This window comes from Miniopterus schreibersii (assembly GCF_964146895.1).
Source record: "Miniopterus schreibersii genome assembly, chromosome: 17".
Classification (NCBI taxonomy): Eukaryota; Metazoa; Chordata; class Mammalia; order Chiroptera; family Miniopteridae; genus Miniopterus; species Miniopterus schreibersii.
In genome coordinates, this window is record NC_138117.1 from 3,751,897 (window position 1) to 3,770,863 (window position 18,967).

At 38.2% G+C, this 18,967-nt stretch overlaps 2 protein-coding genes across 4 annotated transcripts in view; both read right to left on the reverse strand.

Moving 5' to 3' along the window:
* The window catches only part of RAD54B (RAD54 homolog B), a 39,589-nt gene extending 20,622 nt beyond the window's left edge, over positions 1 to 18,967 (reverse strand). The window contains exons 1-3 of one of the 3 annotated variants that reach the window (XM_081117354.1): positions 18,813 to 18,967; positions 16,647 to 16,797; positions 15,449 to 15,617 (exon numbers count right to left, since the gene is read on the reverse strand). In XM_081117354.1, coding sequence (XP_080973480.1) covers positions 15,449 to 15,617; positions 16,647 to 16,781 — 304 coding nt within the window. In that variant the 5' untranslated portion in view covers positions 16,782 to 16,797; positions 18,813 to 18,967. Of the gene's footprint in view, positions 1 to 15,448; positions 15,618 to 16,646; positions 16,798 to 18,174; positions 18,220 to 18,812 lie in introns of those variants that run through there. The other 2 variants (XM_081117356.1, XM_081117355.1) reach the window with 2 other exon arrangements.
* On the reverse strand, positions 880 to 9,934 carry FSBP (fibrinogen silencer binding protein). Its single transcript, XM_081117357.1, has 2 exons — positions 8,918 to 9,934; positions 880 to 5,368 (listed from the first exon to the last, which is right to left on the reverse strand). Exons 1-2 carry the CDS (start codon positions 9,289 to 9,291, stop codon positions 4,849 to 4,851), a joined length of 894 nt encoding a protein of 297 aa, XP_080973483.1. The 5' UTR covers positions 9,292 to 9,934; the 3' UTR covers positions 880 to 4,848.

Here is an 18,967-nt window from a genome sequence, read left to right on the forward strand (position 1 = left end):
ACTAGTAATAATTTTCCTTTAAAAATGAATTGGTGGCCTTTTGGTTGAGCAGCATCCCATGCACTGAGAGGTTGCCCGTCCCATTCCTGGTCAGGGCACATGCCTGCGTTTCGGGCTCAAGCCCCAGTAGGGGGATCTGCTGGAGGCAGCAGATCAATATTTCCCTCTCCCTCTCCCTTCTTCTCCATAAAATCAATAAAAACGTATTTTTAAAAATGGACTGATGGATGAATAGATGGATAAAGGAAATACAGTAAAAAATTAACTATAGAATTTAGGTGACAGACAAGTTTACTGTAAATTGCTTTTGACTTTTTCGGTATGTTTGAAGAGTTTCTTAATCTTTGTAACAAGTGAGTTCACACATAATTTTAAAATATGAAAGATGTACTAACAAAGTATAAGTCTAATAATATATACACTTTAAAATGTCTGAGCTGCCTTGGGTAGTATTTTTTATCTTATTTACTTATTTTGCTTTCCACTATTTACAAAGCAACTGAAAACTAAAAATAATGTAAATTCAAATCATAGCTACTAATTTAATCAAACAAATCAAAATCATATGCAAAGAGTTAGCATAACTGTTAATGATCAGGTTGCATATTTTAAGATTTTAATCTTTTGTATTAAGTACAGCAACTATATTTCATCTAATTATTTTTAAGTATTTATAATCAAATTTGTTTAATTGATTTTGAGAATTTGTGGATCCTAATATTTGAAAAATAAATATGATATTTAGACATGGTACATCTGATATCTACTATAACTCAATCATGTAAATAAATTTATTTCAATTATGCTTCATCATAAGATTTTACCTCGACAGTACTGAATGCTTTGTCTTATGACACACAAAACCAGTACACAAATCAGTATTATGTGTTACTCTGTATTTAAAAGAACATGTATTAACAAAACATTCAGCCACCATTATTGACAATATATATTAAATACATTTTTATCACACTCCAAATTATTTAAACATGTCTATTTAAGATTTGACATTACTCTAATAGAAGGCACATGGAAAATAATTCATACTTTAAACATTTCTATATAAGTAAAAATGCAACAGGATACAGTGACTCTTTCAAAAATGAAATAATCCAAGTTGATGTCTCATTAGTATACAGAAGCACTTGATCTAAATATTTTAAGAAATCTGCTGGCATCTTTAGAAAAGGAAGAGCTTCATTGTCTTTTTCAGGATGTCATTACAAATCATACCTAGTTTAGAAAATCATAAGTTGTAAAAATAACAACGTACCCCCATTGGAAAGTAAAGGGAAAATAGGAACCATAAAAAATAAATAAATAAAAAATAAAAACCAACCTGAAAAATAAAAGGTATCATTTAAGTTCACATAAGAAGAGATATAGGAAAGCAGCAAAGATAACCTATCCACTATTTAAAGTATAACACATTGGATGAAATAATATTTTGACTTAGGGTATTTTCAAATTTAACATATTTCTAGGGAACCAAGTCTACATTTCAAAAATATAACCACTCTTTCCCTATGCTTTCCCAGCACTGCACTGCGTAGGTAAAGCTCACAGCCCCCAACAGTCCTCTACAGTATGCAGAATGTCCGGTGGCTTCAGTTGTATTCCATTGGTACAGGATTTGCCCTTATACATTCTCCTTAGTAAAATCTGTCCTCAGCAAAACCTGCTAATGTAAGTTGCTAAGTAGTCAAAAAACTCAAAAGTCTCAATACCAAAAAGAAAAAATCTTTAGCTCAAAAGTTCCCTAAGATAGGCCACAAAATGATAATAAACACCTCCGAAGAGAGCTCAATGATCAAATGAGTTTTCTTTATACTGGAATTTTCATAAACTACACTATGCTAATTACAGTTGCGTGTATGTAGAAGTGGTTATACAATGAAGCAGAATCATAAGTTTAAAATTTTTTGCAAATTAAAATTACACAAGACAGACTGGAAAAAACTGCTACTGCAAACTCACTGCAATGAGTGAAATTCTGGTGTTTAAAAATATGTAAAAATAAGGTTTTTTTATTCTACTCAGACCCTAAGTGCTAATGAATTTGCCACCAGATACAACCAAAAAAACAACAATCTTGAACAATACTGGAGGAAAATCTGACTACAGCAGACTATGTTTACAACTATTTTATGGACAGCAAAAGAATTTTCAAGGGCTATTTTGTATATACATGTTTACCCTCAACACTAATTTTAGAACCTAATTACCAAAAAAAGATGTATGTTACACTTTTTTGAACACAAAACTCTTTCCTAGAAACATCTCACAGAATTAATCTCACAGAACACATTTTGGAAAACACTGATTTAGCTGCACAGAGTCAATATTCAAATTAAACATTCATCATCAATTCTGAGTAGTAACATGCTGAGATTGTAGTATGAATTACTTTATATATAGTAATTTGCTTTCAATAATCTCAAAAAGTTAAAGCTGACTATTGTAAGAATACATTTACTAGAATTATATTGTAAAAACATTTCCTCAAATTAGAATTATAAAATTCATTAGACTCAAAGAAGACATAGTACAGATTAAAGATGATGAAATTGTCAAAAGGATAGATCATATTACATATTCAAGGCATTTTTATAAAATAATAGCAGATATAAAATGTCGATAAAATTAAGCAATCAACAAGCTGAAATAAACTAACAGTCCATTTTATTTTTATTATTTCTATAGTCATAACCTAAATTTCAGACTTCCTTACTCTCACCACAATGCCCGTCCCTAAAAGATGCTATTATAACACTAACTTGGAGCTCTAATTTACATCCCCCTAATCGAAAGTCTTCAATGGCTTCCCATTGTACATTTGAGTTTGATTCCTTAAAAAGTTTATTTTTTATTTATTGACTGATTTGAGAGAGAGGGAGGAAGAGGGAGGGGAGAAACAGAGAAACAGATTTACTATTCCACTTATTGATGCATCATTGGTTGATTCTTGTATGTGCCCTGACCAAGGATTGAACCCACAACCCTGGCTTATCCAGAGGACACTCAAACCAACTGAGCTACCTGGCTAGGGCAAAAAGAAGTTTTTAATGCAGTCTATAATCTGGCACCAACCAACTTCCAAATTGATATCCCTTCATTCACCTTTACTTTTTTCAACAAATTTTTTGAGACTCTAGTATGATTTAGGCACCAAGCTGGCTTCCAAACTACTCTATTTCAATGGTTCTCAAACTTTAGAGGGTGTGTTAAAAGATTGCTGGACTCCACCTCCAGAGCTTCAGATTCAAAAGGCATGAATTTACATTCCTCACAAATTCTCAAGTGATGCTGATATTGCTGGTCAGGATCTACTCTTGGTCAGGATCTACTCCAAAGGCCACAAAGGAAGCCCACTGGCTGAATGAGGCCCACTCACACGTTTTGTCTGTGTAGTGTTTTAAACATTTTGATTTGCAAACATTTTAAAATTGGGAAATTTTCACATAAAATGTAGATCTCTGGCTTATTCCTGCATGTAAAATTTATCCTGGAGCTAAACAGCTGCTACCCCATTTAGTCAAGGAAGATGTACTAGTTCAGATTACCACTGTCCTCATCGGCCCTCTACAGTATATTCATGTAAAATCATCTGGTTTAGCACTGTACTTGTGCTTCTACACCATGATCTACTTTCCCTCATTCTCTAGGCCTTTTTCATGTTGCTCACTTTGACTTAAACATCCTTTCTCCACTACACTGCTAAAATTCTACCTACCCAATTCTAAAGCTTGGCTTAAAAATCCTTCCTCAACACAGCCCCAGCAAAAATAGAAATCCTTAATATACATATCAAAGATTTAACTTAAATTTAATATGTATGCTTTAAGAATGAAGGTTTTATTCCCACAAATACTAAAATAGCAATTTTTTTAAAAAAAAACACATTACAGATTACATCATAAACTATTAACATACTTTTTGCTATTTTTAATCTATGTAAAATTTTAATTTTGTTCATTAAAATTTTTACTGTGAAATCTTTTTCAGAATAAGACATTAAAAATGAATTAAGACATTAAATCTTACAGCCAAGATATATAACAGCTCCAAGAGAAAATCTTATTTTGCTGGCCAAAAAGAAACACGGGAAGATGGGATAATTCACACAATCCCCGATTTTATAACCTCCTGATCTTTAAAAACAATTTTAATGAAATAAACACTTCCAATTGTTTAATATCGAGGGTATGCAATGGACCTTTACTTCTATGGAATAGCAGGAGGAAAGGTTACAAACAAAAACTCAGTGCTGGTTCTTGCTCTGCCATCACTGAGTTCTCCTGGACCCCTTTTATTAGCTTCTAAATTGAAGAGGTGGGAAAAAGTGATCTCCAAATAGCTTCTATCACTAAAATCATAGGACTTATGCCTTCAAAAAATGAAAGCATAAAAATCAAGGTCATAAAGACAAGCTCCTGTCAGTAGGCTAGTACTGCTTCTAAATTAGACTGAATTAAAAACCTTGAACTACAGCTTTCCAAACTCTAATTTAAAATGCTGAAGACTCAGAACTTTGAAAAAATGTGTATGTGTTTGTGTATATATTTATGTATCTTATATTTTAATGATCAAAATATAACATCTTCTGTAAGGCCAACAATTAAACTTCTTAGGAAAAAATTCAGGGAAATCAAAAAAATATAACCATGCCACCCAATCAATACATTATAACATATCTCAAAAGAAAATAGTTAGAAAATGCCAAAAAGGTTTTTTTATAATAGAAATTAACGACATTTTATAAGAATACATATTCTGCTTTAGGACATTCCCAAACAAAAGTAATTTGGCCAAAATTAATATTATCATATTCTGAGACTGAAAAAAAACTTAGAAACTATTATATTCAGGCAGATCGTGCCGTAAGCGAACTGCTTTCAGCTTCTCCACTTCAATTTTTGCTTGTAGCAGCTCCTCTTCTAGCTGCTGCCTTCTTTTCAATCCATCCCTCTTCTCCTGAACATATAATCCAAAATTTTTTTGATTTTCTAAAATTATCTGATGCTCCTCTTTCAGCATTTGCAGAATCTGAGGATCACATCCTAACTGTGACCTAAAGTGTCCCTCTCTCCTCGGGAGGGAAGATGGAGACAAAGTCATACTCATATCAACAGAGGACAGGGACGGCGACACGGAACTTTCCAAAGCATGGCCGAGCACGTGTTCTTCTCTTTGCTCAAGAGCATAACTCTGTTCAGAACTTAAAACTAGTGGAGGTGGCGGCTTCACGTCGTCTTCTTGCTTCACCTCATCTTCTTGCTTCACCTCCACGGTATTAGCAACCGGGTGGTGGTCCAACATTACCTGCAGGGAGCTGGTGCCAGCCTCCGCTTCCTTGCCCCAGCCGGCGCTACAGCACACAAAAAGGCATTGTCAAGTTCAATCGAACGAAGGCCAGAGCACACGCACACCAGCTACACGTCTAACACACACTAAACTGTCAAGCTTTAAAGCTGTAAAGAAAATGATGACACAAAAAAAGGTTAACCCTCAGAATAGCAAATTAAAGTGACTAAACTTAGGATTTTAATAATGGACACACAGCTCTTTCCCAACCTAAAATCGGGCTCTCGATAGGGCAGGAAATCACAAACACTACGCAAGGACAAGTAGGTAAAGAAAGAAAAGCCGTTTCCAGTGGTCTCAAGAGACACCAATTGTCCCTGTAAGCCTGGCCGTCTGGATGGCACTGAAGTTCATTCACTGCCTTCTGGGCCCTGCTACTCCTCACCTCAGCCCTGATCCGCTTCTGCTCTCCTAGACGGACCTAAAAGTCACCCAGGTCCCAGGCTTCTAGGGGAACAATGGAAGGCCATCTACGAGAAGCAATGTTTTCTACGTTTGTCAAAAAAAGCCCTCAAGATTCTGGATGGCTTTCAGCTGTCTGACTATCATGGTTATCCTGACTACCCAATGTTTAGTCTTACCTGTCCTATACCAGTTGTTCTCTCAGTCTTTCAACCATTGGTTAGGTAAAGTTAACAGGCCAAGGGTTTATATCGACTGCTCTATCCCCAGACCTAGTCTAAGATTATACTTGAAACCCAGCAAGTGCTCACCAAATATGGAATGATTAAATGTAAATGAAATTTTTTTTAATGCAATGTTTTTAAGTAGCCTATATACAATAATATATTGAAAGTTTATTAAGTTTACATGTAATTTCCATAAAACTGTGCAGGCACCTACAGTTTTAGCATAACTTATCAATATTTTTTATGATGTAAATACAATGTACCTTAAAATTCTACTGTTTTTTAGAAGAGTTTCATGTATAACATGAAACTGTTAATCAGGAATATATAATCTTGTTTCTTACTTAAAAATAAAAGTTAGAAAAGGGAAAGAGATTATTGGAATATTAATGGGAAAGTGCTATATTAACATTATTTAGATAACATTTTACAAATGATAAGTAACATAGTTAAGATATATTCTACATGGACATGATTAATATGCTGAAACAAGCTGAAGTAGAACATAGGAAAAAATTTAAAATCCCCATATGTCACTTACTAATGGCATTAAATTGCCAAAAATATCAGATATTTGTCTAGAGATACAAATGAAATAATAAGGTATATAGTATGTGATGAAAAACCAATTTGTAGATTACGTAAATTCATTCATTTTCACTCTTAACTATTTTGTCATCCCATGATTTTGAAAAGCAAAGCAACAGAATATAAATGTAATTCAAATTAGTAAGATTTACTTTTATTAACATCTCTAAGGCCTAGAATGTAAAAATATTAATACTACAGATGAAAATTAAATTTTTTAAATTTACACTGTGACTATTCCATATTAGTATGTATAATACTCACAATTAGACATAGACATTATATTCTCATGTAAATTAACAATATGCCTTATATCTGGAATATTCCATTCCATTTTAGTTGAAACATTACAAGGTCATTATATAAAAAATGCTTTAGAGAAAGTCAAAAAGTGATAAACAGAAAGACTTCTAAAATTTATAACTATGAATTTTAAGGATCAAATGGGTTACAAAAACACAAAATATAATTTGATACTAGAGAGAAGTAAAAATAAAGACATAAATCAATGTGTTATAGAGATAGCCTAAACCAAAGAGGCGTATAGTTTTAAATACCTTAGATAATATAAACAGTAAGATTTTCCTTATTAAGAATGGAGAGTTTGGTGAGATTAACAGGCATGTTTATACAGAAGCATGATTAAAATTATAGAATTATAAACTGAGACAATTATTGAGATTCATGGTGTCAAATAAATATAAGCACATTAAGTATATCAATATATTACATGAAAACACCAATAAAGAAAAAATGGCAGTGTAGACACTAACATAAGCAAGCATTTAAATGGCTTATTTCTAATATTCTTCACTTTAAAATATGATACAAATGGTTAAAATTTAACAGATACTTATAACTTATTTCTCTTCTATACCCACTGTATTTTTTAAATATGCAACTAACTAAAACTACAGTTTCTATGTGTAGTTTTCAAATTATAAAAGCCTATACTTAATACCCAAAGGATGGGTTTATACCTATAATGCAAAAGCCACTTTCCTCTATAGTTTGAGGAGGAAAAAAATTTAATAAGTAACACAGCATAAATCAGTCTTACTGTGGAGGTTTTTGGACATCCAGCATATCAGGATTTAATCATTTGTCATCACAGTGAACATTTTAGACAGTGGCCCCATGATTTAATACAACTGTTTACTATGCCGTCAACTAGAAATAAGCAGTATATGGTAAGAAGCTGGGCTCAGTAAATTATCAAAATAACAAATATGTTTGGCTAAAAAGTCCCCCCCCCCCCGCCGTGTTTCTCTCCTAACTTCAAAAAGATTTCACAGGTGATCAATAGTTTTGCTTATATGAGGACTCTTCCACTAATAGAAAAGCGCATTGTAAAGCTTTGTTTGAGGTCCCTCAACTAACAAGAAGTTTACAGCTTGTTTAAATTACCCTAAATGGCTCAGAAGAATGTGCCTGCCATTTTATCTTTTGCCAGGGGTTAAAATTTGAATCAGTAGTAAGATAATAGTTTCTAAGATTCCCAAGCAAGTAGTTATGGAGAGCATAAATTTAACACAACAAAAATGTTTCCAACACTTTATGAAACCAGTTGCTCTTACTGGTATATTAAAATTCATAGTTTGATATCCTTGCAAAGCAATTTGTGAAAACCTGCCCTTTCCTATGTGACCCAAGATCAAAGTGAAACTATAACACTAATTAATAAAAACACAAAAACTTGGAATTTTATTAAGTAATCTGAATTCCTAATTAGGCGTTAATTCCTTTTTTTGTGTTTTTTAATTTTAAGTATAAGTTAGAAAAATAATTTAAACTGTCTTAATATATGCAATAACACCATTAATAAATTTACTTAATTACTGATTTTAGTTTTTTAGCTCAAAGAATATTCAAAAAGTGGAGACCGTGACAATTTCATATAAAAGCAAGGGTTCCACTTCTCCTGCAACTAACTTTTTATGAACCTGAGAACTGCAATGAAATGTAATCTTAAATGAAATCTTAAAAGGCCTCTCTCTCAGCTAATTAAATAATTTAATTTTAAAGCTTAAAAAGTTTATGAGCTGATGCCACAGATTTCATCCCATCCCATCCCATTTACTCTTCCCTAACCTTTACTTTTTAGAAACTACAGAGGCAGGGTAGGGGGAAGGGAAGACAATAAAAAGTGGTTTAAATAAAATGCAGCAGCAAATTCCTTATAGCCTCACTTTGGTTTTTTTAGAATGCAAAACAAAGGCGCCATTCGCTGCTCCGTGTGGGGATGCTTAATATGCATCTCTCTACCACAGCCAAAGCCAGAGCCCAGCAGATAGGAGGCGCCATAATTTTCCACAATGAAATAAAATAAAGCTTACCTTTGTGTGTGGTTCCTGTCTCTGACCAGGCAAAAACTGGAAATCTGGGGAATCATCTCCATAACTTTCTTGGTTGGCTCAGAAATACTGCCTTTAAAATCTGACTGGGTATTTTTCTGCTGCAACAGCTCCTGTTTGGCGTATTCTTTGAGCCTTTTGTAAAGGGTGCGCAGGCCCTGCGCTGTTCGAGGAGGGCGGTCTACTCCAGTTGCATTATAGTTAACTGCTATGATATCCCAACATCTATTCTTTTCCACTATCACTGAATGCTTGTTAGTGTGTTCCTCGAGAATTTTCACATATGGCTTCACAAGCTTTAGCAAATCAAGCTTTTCCGATAAGGTAAAATTGGAAGATCTAGCCTTTCCTACCATTGTTCTTTTCAAATTAAGGAGGCAGTGTCTGAAACCACCATGCAGCCCTCAGCTCTGCTCAGCTCTTTTCACCAGCGGAAAAAGATCAGGCTTAACTAGGCTAGCCTCATTTAGGCCCACGCCTACAGGGGAGGGTTTATTAAAATTCCTCCAGCTTAAGCTGACGCAGGTTCAGGAAATCTGCTTAAGCCAAGCCTGACCTACATAAAGCTTCTCACTGAAACAGACAGGAAGGCACAAGCAAAACACACTTGTGTATAAAGAGAACAGCTCGAGATGGAATTTAATACACAAAGGTCTAGAGATAAGCGTGGAACCCAGCTAAAAATCAGCTAATTTGGTGAGATCAGATTTCCACACGTGTATGCCCAGCTGATAGGCTGAATCTGCACTGCAGTATGACTTTAATAACAAAAGAGGAACTGTTTAGTCCTATTTGTTTACAAATCCAGTAGACAGAAAAATGACTAACTAAAGATAGGAGTGGTGGTGTAGTGACTCCTAACTGAGCAGGGCCCTAATCACTGTTTCTGAGCTGCTCCTCTCTCTTACAAAATCTGCATAATGCTGGTCCTGCTGTCAATCAGGAATTGCATATCCTCTAGCTAGTTAGGTTACACCCAGACTCAGACTCCACAGTAAAGCTAAGCTTCCCCTTCATTTCACAATCTACAGTATCCACTACGTTGTTGTTTTTTCCAGTTACTTAAGAAGAAATTTTTGTCAAACAATGAATCTACGAAGCAGATAAAAAATATGTTTTTAAAGCAAGGAAATCATTCCAGTTGTAACCTACGTGAACGTGCCAGCCTGCTCTATCGTGTGTAAAATCTCCATCCATGGGGAGAACTGCATAATCTCGCCTTAAGGCTGCACACAACAAAATCACATTTGCTGTTATTAAGGGTGGGATTTTTATTTAGCCATACTCACACAATCTCGGCTATGAAAGGAAACAGCCAGTCTAGCCATTTGCAAGGCTACCAGTTTGCATGCTTAGAATATATTTTCTAATCCCTGTCTGAAAATATGATAAATAACAATGTAAGCAAAATAAGCCTAATTTCTCCTTAAATATATATAAACACATATATTTATCCAGATAGAAGAATGAATTAGAACATATCTGAACACAGTTCCACTCAACTGAACAATTACTGAACACCCATTATAACTGCTCCCAAGTGCTGTGCCAGGCCCAAGGAAAACAAAGGTGCATCTAGCTGATACAGCCCCATCCAGGAAAGTGTAGGTATGCAGAAATGCCATAAATTTTCAACTCCTTGTTTTTCATTCTTTTAATGGAAGAGCAGCAAATTGAATGTTTTAAGCCCTCACTCTGAGCCACACAATGTGCAAGAAGCTTTAAATGTGTCCGTCAGGAAAAAAGTGAAAGACTGCCAGGTGTTCTATGGAACACTAGGTGTTGTCTGCCGCACCCTACTGAGAATCTGATTTGTCAGTAGTTCTAGCCTTTCACTGCCTTTGGACAGTTTTATTGCTCAATAAATTGTAGCAAGTAGTAATGCACCCGATTACCATCCACAGAGATGAGAACTGAAAAACTGACCAGCCCCAGCAACCTGACCACAGGCATGCAAAGGAAAATGAGAACACAAGATATAAACTGTCTTTAAATAATATTTCACTATTTTTGGAAGAAATACAGATATTGTGTTAAGAAACAAAATACTAATAAAAATATTTTTAAAACATTCAATCTTACTAAATTAAAAGAAAATGTATACTAAAAATGGTTTTCATCCACAAGATTGGCAAAATTCTTAGAGGCTGAAAATGACAAGAGCGGCTAAGGGGCAGGCCAAGAGCACTTTTCTGTACTGTCGATGGGCATGTAAAACAGTACTCTGGACATCGATCTCGGAGTATCCATTAATATTTTACACATGTAAAACCTTCCAAAATTGTTAACCTAAAAATAAATAACCAGAGTGATAGGTAACAAGCATTTATTTGAGAACTAAAACAATAGCTATTCAGGAAGCAGTGATTCAGGCAGAAACCCAAAGTCTTCCGATAAGGAGGGGAAGGCATGGGGTACTGATGAGACAGAAAAGGGGAATAATTACAGGAATAGAATCAATGGTGCTAATAAGCCAAGGAGGGAAATTCTGTAGGTGCAGATAAGCTAATACAGTGATGCTGATTCTTAAAAATGTCTTTAATTTTTGGTACAGTGGTCATAATAACTGCTTTCTTATTATCTCTGCAAATAGTTCTTGGGAACACAATGTTGCTTTAGGCTCAGACCAAGTATTATTTTGCCCAGTTTTAACATTCCAAAGGTTTGAGGATCAGACAGGCAAGGCAGTACCTGTGGGATTACAGCTGCAACTCCATTTTGAAATGGCTCCCTTTATATCATTTTTTATAATACTATGGTCTACACTAGGCAGTGTTAAAATAAGAGAATCAGACTTCTATGTATTGACATACAACAAGCTCCAAAACATACGATGAAAAACAAGTACAACAAAATTACAGTTGACCCTGGAACAACACAAGTTTGAATTGTGTGGTTCAACTTACATGCAGCAGTTTTCAATAAATACAAACAGTACTGTAAATGTATTTTCCTTATCATTTTCTTAACATTTTCTTTTCTCTAGCTTGCCTTATTATTAGATACAGCATATAACGTACAAAATACGTGTGAATCAACTGTTTTATCGGTAAGGCTTCGGTCAATAGTAGGCTATTAGTTAAACTGTTGGAAAGGCAAGTTTTATGTGAACGTTCAGAGAGTCTGGCTGGCGGGAACAGCAATGGCAGCAACTCCTGCAGAGAGCAGGACGGCCAGGAGATCACTTCCCTTATCCTGGTAAACTGTGAACATTGTTCCTTAGCTATTACTTTAAGGAAGAATAATCCTGAAGTACAGACTGACCAAGACCCTGTCCAGATATTACACACATCTAGCCAAGAATCAAGTCTGACTCTCTGGACACACATCAACAGCAGTGAGGGAAGGCAAATGGAGGGCATGTATCTACACCTGAGAACCACAGTGTTCCTTCTGGCCGAGATGGTGGCATAGATGAATGCAGTACTCACATTCTCCGGAAACCATTTCAAAATTACAAATGGCCTGTCTTGGTTCATGGTATACACTTTACTAAAATCTCTCAAAGGCTCACAAATACGAAACAAGCAGCAACTGGCCTCAGAATGCCCTATACCTCTTGCTAAGTGGCCCCAGGCACACAACTAGTAGCAGTCGGCCTTGGTTCATAGCTTGGTCTCTCCCAGGCACCTCCAAGCCCAGCACAAGTAGCAGCCATCGACTTGTAGCTCATGCCCAGGGGCTGCAGGCAGGGCACAGGCAGCGACCGACCTTGGCCTGCAATGCCCAAGAGGCCCTACTGCCAGCCCATCTGGTGGATGGCTTCAGACCACACTGGAGCACCACCCAACCACCTCCACGAGCAACACATTCAAGGGGCAGACCAAAGCCCAGATGAAGTGAATCCTGAACCATGAGGTCAGCCCCTGCACAGCTGATCCTCTGCTATGGTCACTGCCAGTCGTCCACAGGGAATAACCAGGGAGAAAATCCCCTCACTGACGTGACAACAGCAATCAAGGCTTAACTAAACAGGAAGGTGCACACAGCCCACACGGGGAAAGCACCTGGAGCATCCAGCTATAATGACGGAGGAGGCTGCACCACTGGGCCCTACTGGACACCTACTACATAAAGCCACTCTACCAAGATCGGTAGACAAAGCAACTCCACGTCAAAACAAACACAGGGAGGCAGCCAAAATAAGAAGACAAAGAAACATGTCCCAAATGAAAAAACAGAACAAAACTCCAGAGAAAGAACTAAACAAAACAGAGACAAGCAATGTACCAGATGCAGTTTAACGCCCTGGTTATAAGGACCCCACATGAACTCAGGGGAAGAGTAAATGGACGTAGTAAGAACTTAAAAATATGGGAAGCATAAAAATAGACATAGAAAACATAAAAAACAACCAATCAGAAATGAAGAATACAATAACTGAAATAATGTTACAGGGCTCTGGCCGGTGTGGTTACAGTGTTGGTTGCTCTGAGCACCAAAGAGTCATGGGTTCTATTCCCAGTCAAGGGCACGTACCTGGGTTGCAGGTTCCCCGGCCCGCCAAGATTACTCCACCCAGAAAAGCTATCATTTAGAATCGAAAGAACAAATAAAGAGCTTCCCAGACAAGAAAAAGCTAAGGGAGTTCATCACCACCAAACCAGCATTGTAACTTCTTGAAGGGAGAAAAGATAAAAAATAGGAATAAAATGACCATAAATATACATCTATCAACAATTACTTTAAATGCAAATGTATTACATGCTTCAATCAAAAGACACAGGGTAGCTGAATGGGTAACAAAACAGGACCCCTCCACACGCTGTCTATAAGAGACTTCAGATCAAAAGACACACAGACTGAGTAAAGAGATGGAAAAAGATATTGCATGAAAATAGAAACAAAAATAAAAGCTAGGGTCCCAGACAAATCGACTTTAAAACAAAGGCTGTAACAAGAGACAAGGAAGGAGCAGGCCCCTGGCCCAGTAGCTCTGTTGGTTGGAACATCGTCCCACATGCTGAAAGGTTGCCAGTTCGATTCCAAGTCAGGGCCCATGCCCAGGTTGCGGGCTCAAGGCAGCTGATTGATATTCCACTCTCACGTCAATGTTTCTCTCTCTCTCTATCTCCCTCTTCTTCCCCTCTCTCTAAAAAATAAAAATACAATGCTCTTTTCCCCAGTTAACCTCTCTCTCTGAATGACAGGCAGGAGGGTATCAGGAGGTTGGCCCAGGTTCCCCAGTCCAGTGAATGTATTAAATCAGAGAAGGATTATGGGATTAAGGGTTAGAGTAAATTAACTCCCTCTCCAACTTACCTTAACTCTTAACTCTCTCCTCTATTTAGCAGGGAAGAGAATAAGAAACCATAGTAGAACACAAATGAAGCCCCAAATCAGTAACAAGAAATGTAACATACTGTAGAGTCTAAATATCATTCTCTGAAGAGATTAGTTACCATGATAGAAAAAAACCCACAAAAATAAACCAGGCATACATGGGAAAATAGGATATTCAACTAACTAAGATGGAAGAAAAGAGGGAGGAAAGTAAGGTAGAAAGAAATAAGGAGAGCAAATCAGTGAAACGTGGGAGCAGCTAAACTGCCAGGCCCAGAGCTGTTTCTACCAATCTCCCTGAATTGGTACCAGCTCCAAAAGTCCTTCCCAACTTTTAAGTTATGAGGAGCATAAATGGTACCAAGGATCCTGGCCAGCTGGGAAAATAAAGAATTCCTTTCTGCCCCAACAAGAAAGGAACCCATTTTTAGGTAAAATTAATTAGTCGTCACCAAGCTCAAGAACTTCCTTCAAAAGGGTTAAGCAATTAAGGCACTTTTTGCTGATTTATGCTGGTATCTTTAGGATGGCACTTACAATTCTACAGACCAGCAGCTGGGGCTCGTTCCCTGAATATACTTATTCAACCAAAAATTAATAAAATGCAATTTGGAAAAATGTAGTTTTGATGTTGGCTTTCACAAGGCCAAATAAACGTCTGTGAACAATCCTAATTATTTTTTTAATTACCTGAAAAATACTGATCTATTATAGATACAAAAAGAACCATAGCCATTATTTTAACTCAATTGAACAGTGGGGGCAGGGAACATTTGTTAAATGCTTGGTTTTCCTGCAATTATATACCTTCATAATTCCCATCTAACTGATCTGAAGTTACTCCATGGACTATAATGAATGAACAATTTTACTTATTTCAAGTTCGCCTCTCCGATTTTAGTAATGTTAACATGTTTCTTAGGAATTTTATTTTTCAAATCTTTAAACGTATCTTGGTACTTGAGGCCAAGACCATATTTGACCAATACATTTATAATGAACAGTAGTAGACATACACCTAATATAAAGTATAAAATCTTAATTACATGGTTATTAACCCAATCATTAAAAATCAATTATAACAAAAAATCTGAATTGCCAACAATCTAGTTGGTATTACATCAAAAACTTTCAAACGTAACATATTCATCCTTATAAGTAATCAATTTAAATAACGCTATAATAAAACTGGTCAAGTGTAAACCTGATTAATAAAAAGTACAGTCTTACCTGTAAGATGTAGGTTTAATGTTGGCATTGCAGATGTTTCAAAACAGTCTTTTCCCCTGTAATTATCCCCATGATTCATTTCTCTACCACTTTCTTCAGCAGGCAGAAGATTTAAACTGTATATTCTGGGATCAGTTTGTGATTGGAGAAAAGTATTATTTGCAGCAACCTAAAAGAACAAAATATATATATTTTATGCAGAAAGTCAATCTAATGTTCCATATATTTACATAATAGATGACTAATCTAAAACATGAGCTACCAGTTTAGTATCTCTACATATAAATATGGAATAGATATTTAAAAATAAATTTAAAATTCAACTTTTAAAAATGTGTGTTTATTGATTTTTTTTAGAGAAAGGGAGGGAGAGGGATAGAGAGAAACATCGATGAGAGAGAAACACTGATCGGCTGCCTTCTGCACGCCCCTACTGGGGATCCAGCCCACAACCCGGCCATATGCCCTGCTGGGAATCAAACTGGTGACCCACTCTCAACCACTGAGCCACACCAGTCAGGCAAGCATTTACTTTTTATAAGTAAAATGAAATGTCCAGAATAGTGACCTAAATCATTATTTACATGTTTCTCTTTAAACTGCCTTATCTAAAGTTTTCATTTATTGATACGGTATCTTTGAAAAGAACACAAATCACCCTGGCCAGTGTGACTCAGTGGTTGGAGTCAGCCCATGGGTCCACTGAAGGGTCATGGGTTTGATTTCTGGTCAAGGGCGACTACCTGAGTTGTGGGTTCAATCCCTGGCCCCAGTCGGGGTGTGTGCAGGAGGCAACCAATCGATGTGTTTCTCTCACATTGATGTTTCTCTCTCTCTCTTTCTCACCGCCCCCCCTCCCTTCTACTCTCTAAAAATCAATGGAAAAAATATCCTCAGGTGAGAATTAAAAAAACAAATAAAAAAAGAACACTCATCAGAATAATTTTTTACAAGAATCTCCACCCCTTTCCTCACAGAGACATTTTTTACTGTTACCAAAATTTTATTTTATGGACCCAACTGCATGTCATTCCTTTTTAAAAATTTTTCATAATTATTTCTAAGGTTTTGGGAAGACTTTGTCAGAAATGCTGAAAATTCCTATAGGCAGTAAGTACTTTTAACTCTTTAGATGGCACTTTCTATAGATACATGCTTCTCTATATTATGCTTCCTTTAATTTTTTTTTTTTTTTTACCTCAGATAATTCTGTATCTGGGTCCAGCTTTGTAATCTCTTCATTTGGACTTGGATTACTTCTTGCTGGTGGTATAAACTTTGGTTTTTTGAAGGGTTTCCCCTGCAACTGACTTGGTGCTGCAGATCGTCTCATATTCAGCAAAACCAACCTGAAAAATACCAAAAACAAAAATCATCCATAAATCTGATTAGAATCACCTCCAAATATAAAAATAGCTCATTACTACAACCATCATATCTTTTAAAATATAAGAGAATAAGCCTGTAAGTAGGTTTAAAAAACAAATTCACCAGCTGGTAAGATTTTATTTTCCATCCCAAAGGGCTTTTGAAAAGAATTTAAATTTAAATTGAATGGTGTAAACTTGAACATACGTTACATCAATTTTGATAATACTATAGGTTATATATGATAATATAGTCTTTAAATGGGATTTAGACAGTAGTTTCAAAATCAAAGGAAACATAATTATTCACATACATATATCAAGCGGGTTGCTTTTTTTCCTACCCCACTGACCCATAAGGGGCACGATGGCAGCTTGTTTTCTTCGTCACTCTATAAGCAGCATCAACGACTATGCCAGACACATTACAACTACTAACAAATATGTCTGAATGAATGAAGTCCTGGCAATTCAAAGGACAAATTTACAATTCAATTTATTTTTACTATCCTACTTCCTTGTAACATGGTGGAATTTTTAAACGATATAAATCAAGACGCTAAAACCAGGTTTCCTAACTTTTCCTCATTATTATTTCCGCCAGGACTGGACAGGGGAAGCCATGAAGACAACATCATTAGGTACACAGGCCACACTTCTGCAAAGGGCAGCAGCAAGCACTCCGCAGCTATTTCACAGAACACTGAACAAGAAGGGCCATCACCAAGGATGTGCATGGCTACCAAAAGCATTTGTTTAACCCAGAAATTCTACTTCCAGGAATTCACCCTAAGGAATTATCAAAGAGATACTCAAAGCATTAGGCATGCCCGCCGGCTCAGCGGTTGAGCATCCACCTAGGATCCAGGCAATCAGGGTTTGATTCCTGGTCAGGGCACATGCCCGGGTTGCAGGCTGCAGCCGATCAATGACTCTCTCATCATTGATGTTTCTCTCTCTCTCTCCCTCTCCTTTCCTCTCTCTGAAATCAATAAAGAGATATTAAAAAAAAAAAAAAAAAGCATTAGGCATAAGGATAATCTATGCCAGCATTGTCTACAGCGAGCGGGGCGTACTAGTGGATAAATAAGTTATGTTACACCCACACAACAGAATGCACTGTTCACATACCACTACAACTGCCTTCGTACTGCAGTTTCCCAGACAAGACAGTTCTCTCTCCCCCGTGGCCGCGGCCCCAGCTCCTACAGCGTTGGGGATGCCTTTCCGCCCCTCGGTGCCTGACTCACTCCAGCTTAACCAGAGCCCCCCATTGCCTCCCACACTTCAGGCCCTCCCCGTGCGCGCACCAGCCGCGCACCTTCCCGCCGCGGTGAGACAGTCTGTCGTGCGCCCTACGCGGCAGCTCCTCGGGGCGCGGCGGGGTTCAAGGAAACGCTGGAAGCACTCGGGACAAAGCGCGCTCGTCGTCAGCACTCATGTTCCCTGTACTGTCCTGCGCATAATCACTACTGCACGCTTACTACCCAGGGAGGTCCTACGACGAAGGGAACGTGCCCTGAGGGGGGACAGGGAAGGACGTAGTTAACAGAGGGGAGCAGGACTAAAACCTGGGGACCTGTGCGGGCTCTGAAGGCCGGAGGGGGCGCGATCATCAAGCCTCTGGGAGCAGGAATGTCGCCGACCGACCCGAATACAGCAGCAGAGCCCCTGCGCTGCCTCCGCACCGCGCGGCTGAAGGCGCTGCTCCGACTTCACGGCCGCGCCGAACCGATCACCAAACACCTCCCGTGAGTTACCTCGCGCGGCCGCAGCCCCGGGACCCGGCCCCGAGCGCACCGGCGCAGGGCGGGCGGACCGCGGGGCCCGCGCCCGGGCGTCCCTGGCCCAGGGCCCTCCGCCGGGGGCCACCCGCCGCACACGCGCCCCCACCGCGGCCTCGCCACCCACCCCCCGGCCCCGCCGCGAGGGCGAGCTGCGCACTTCAGGTCGCTCCCGCCCCCGAAGGAAACGGCCGCGGCCGCGTCGCCGCCTACCTGCCGTCCGCTCGGAGGCCTGCTCGGGCGCCTCGCCCCTCTTAGTCCCGCACCAGCCCGCAGGTGGCGGTTCGCCCCCGGGACGCGGCGGCCGGGACCCGGGGCAGCGCAGGACCCGCCGCGAGGACCCGGGCAGCCGGCGCCTCCCCGCCCCC

Excerpts from the sequence above, each read along its gene's own strand:
- FSBP (XM_081117357.1), bottom strand. The coding sequence starts at position 9,291 with ATGGTAGGAAAGGCTAGATCTTCCAATTTTACCTTATCGGAAAAGCTT. Across the intron at positions 5,369-8,917 it reads GACAGGAACCACACACAAAG|CGCCGGCTGGGGCAAGGAAG; the intron begins GTAAGCTTTATT and ends TGTGTGCTGTAG.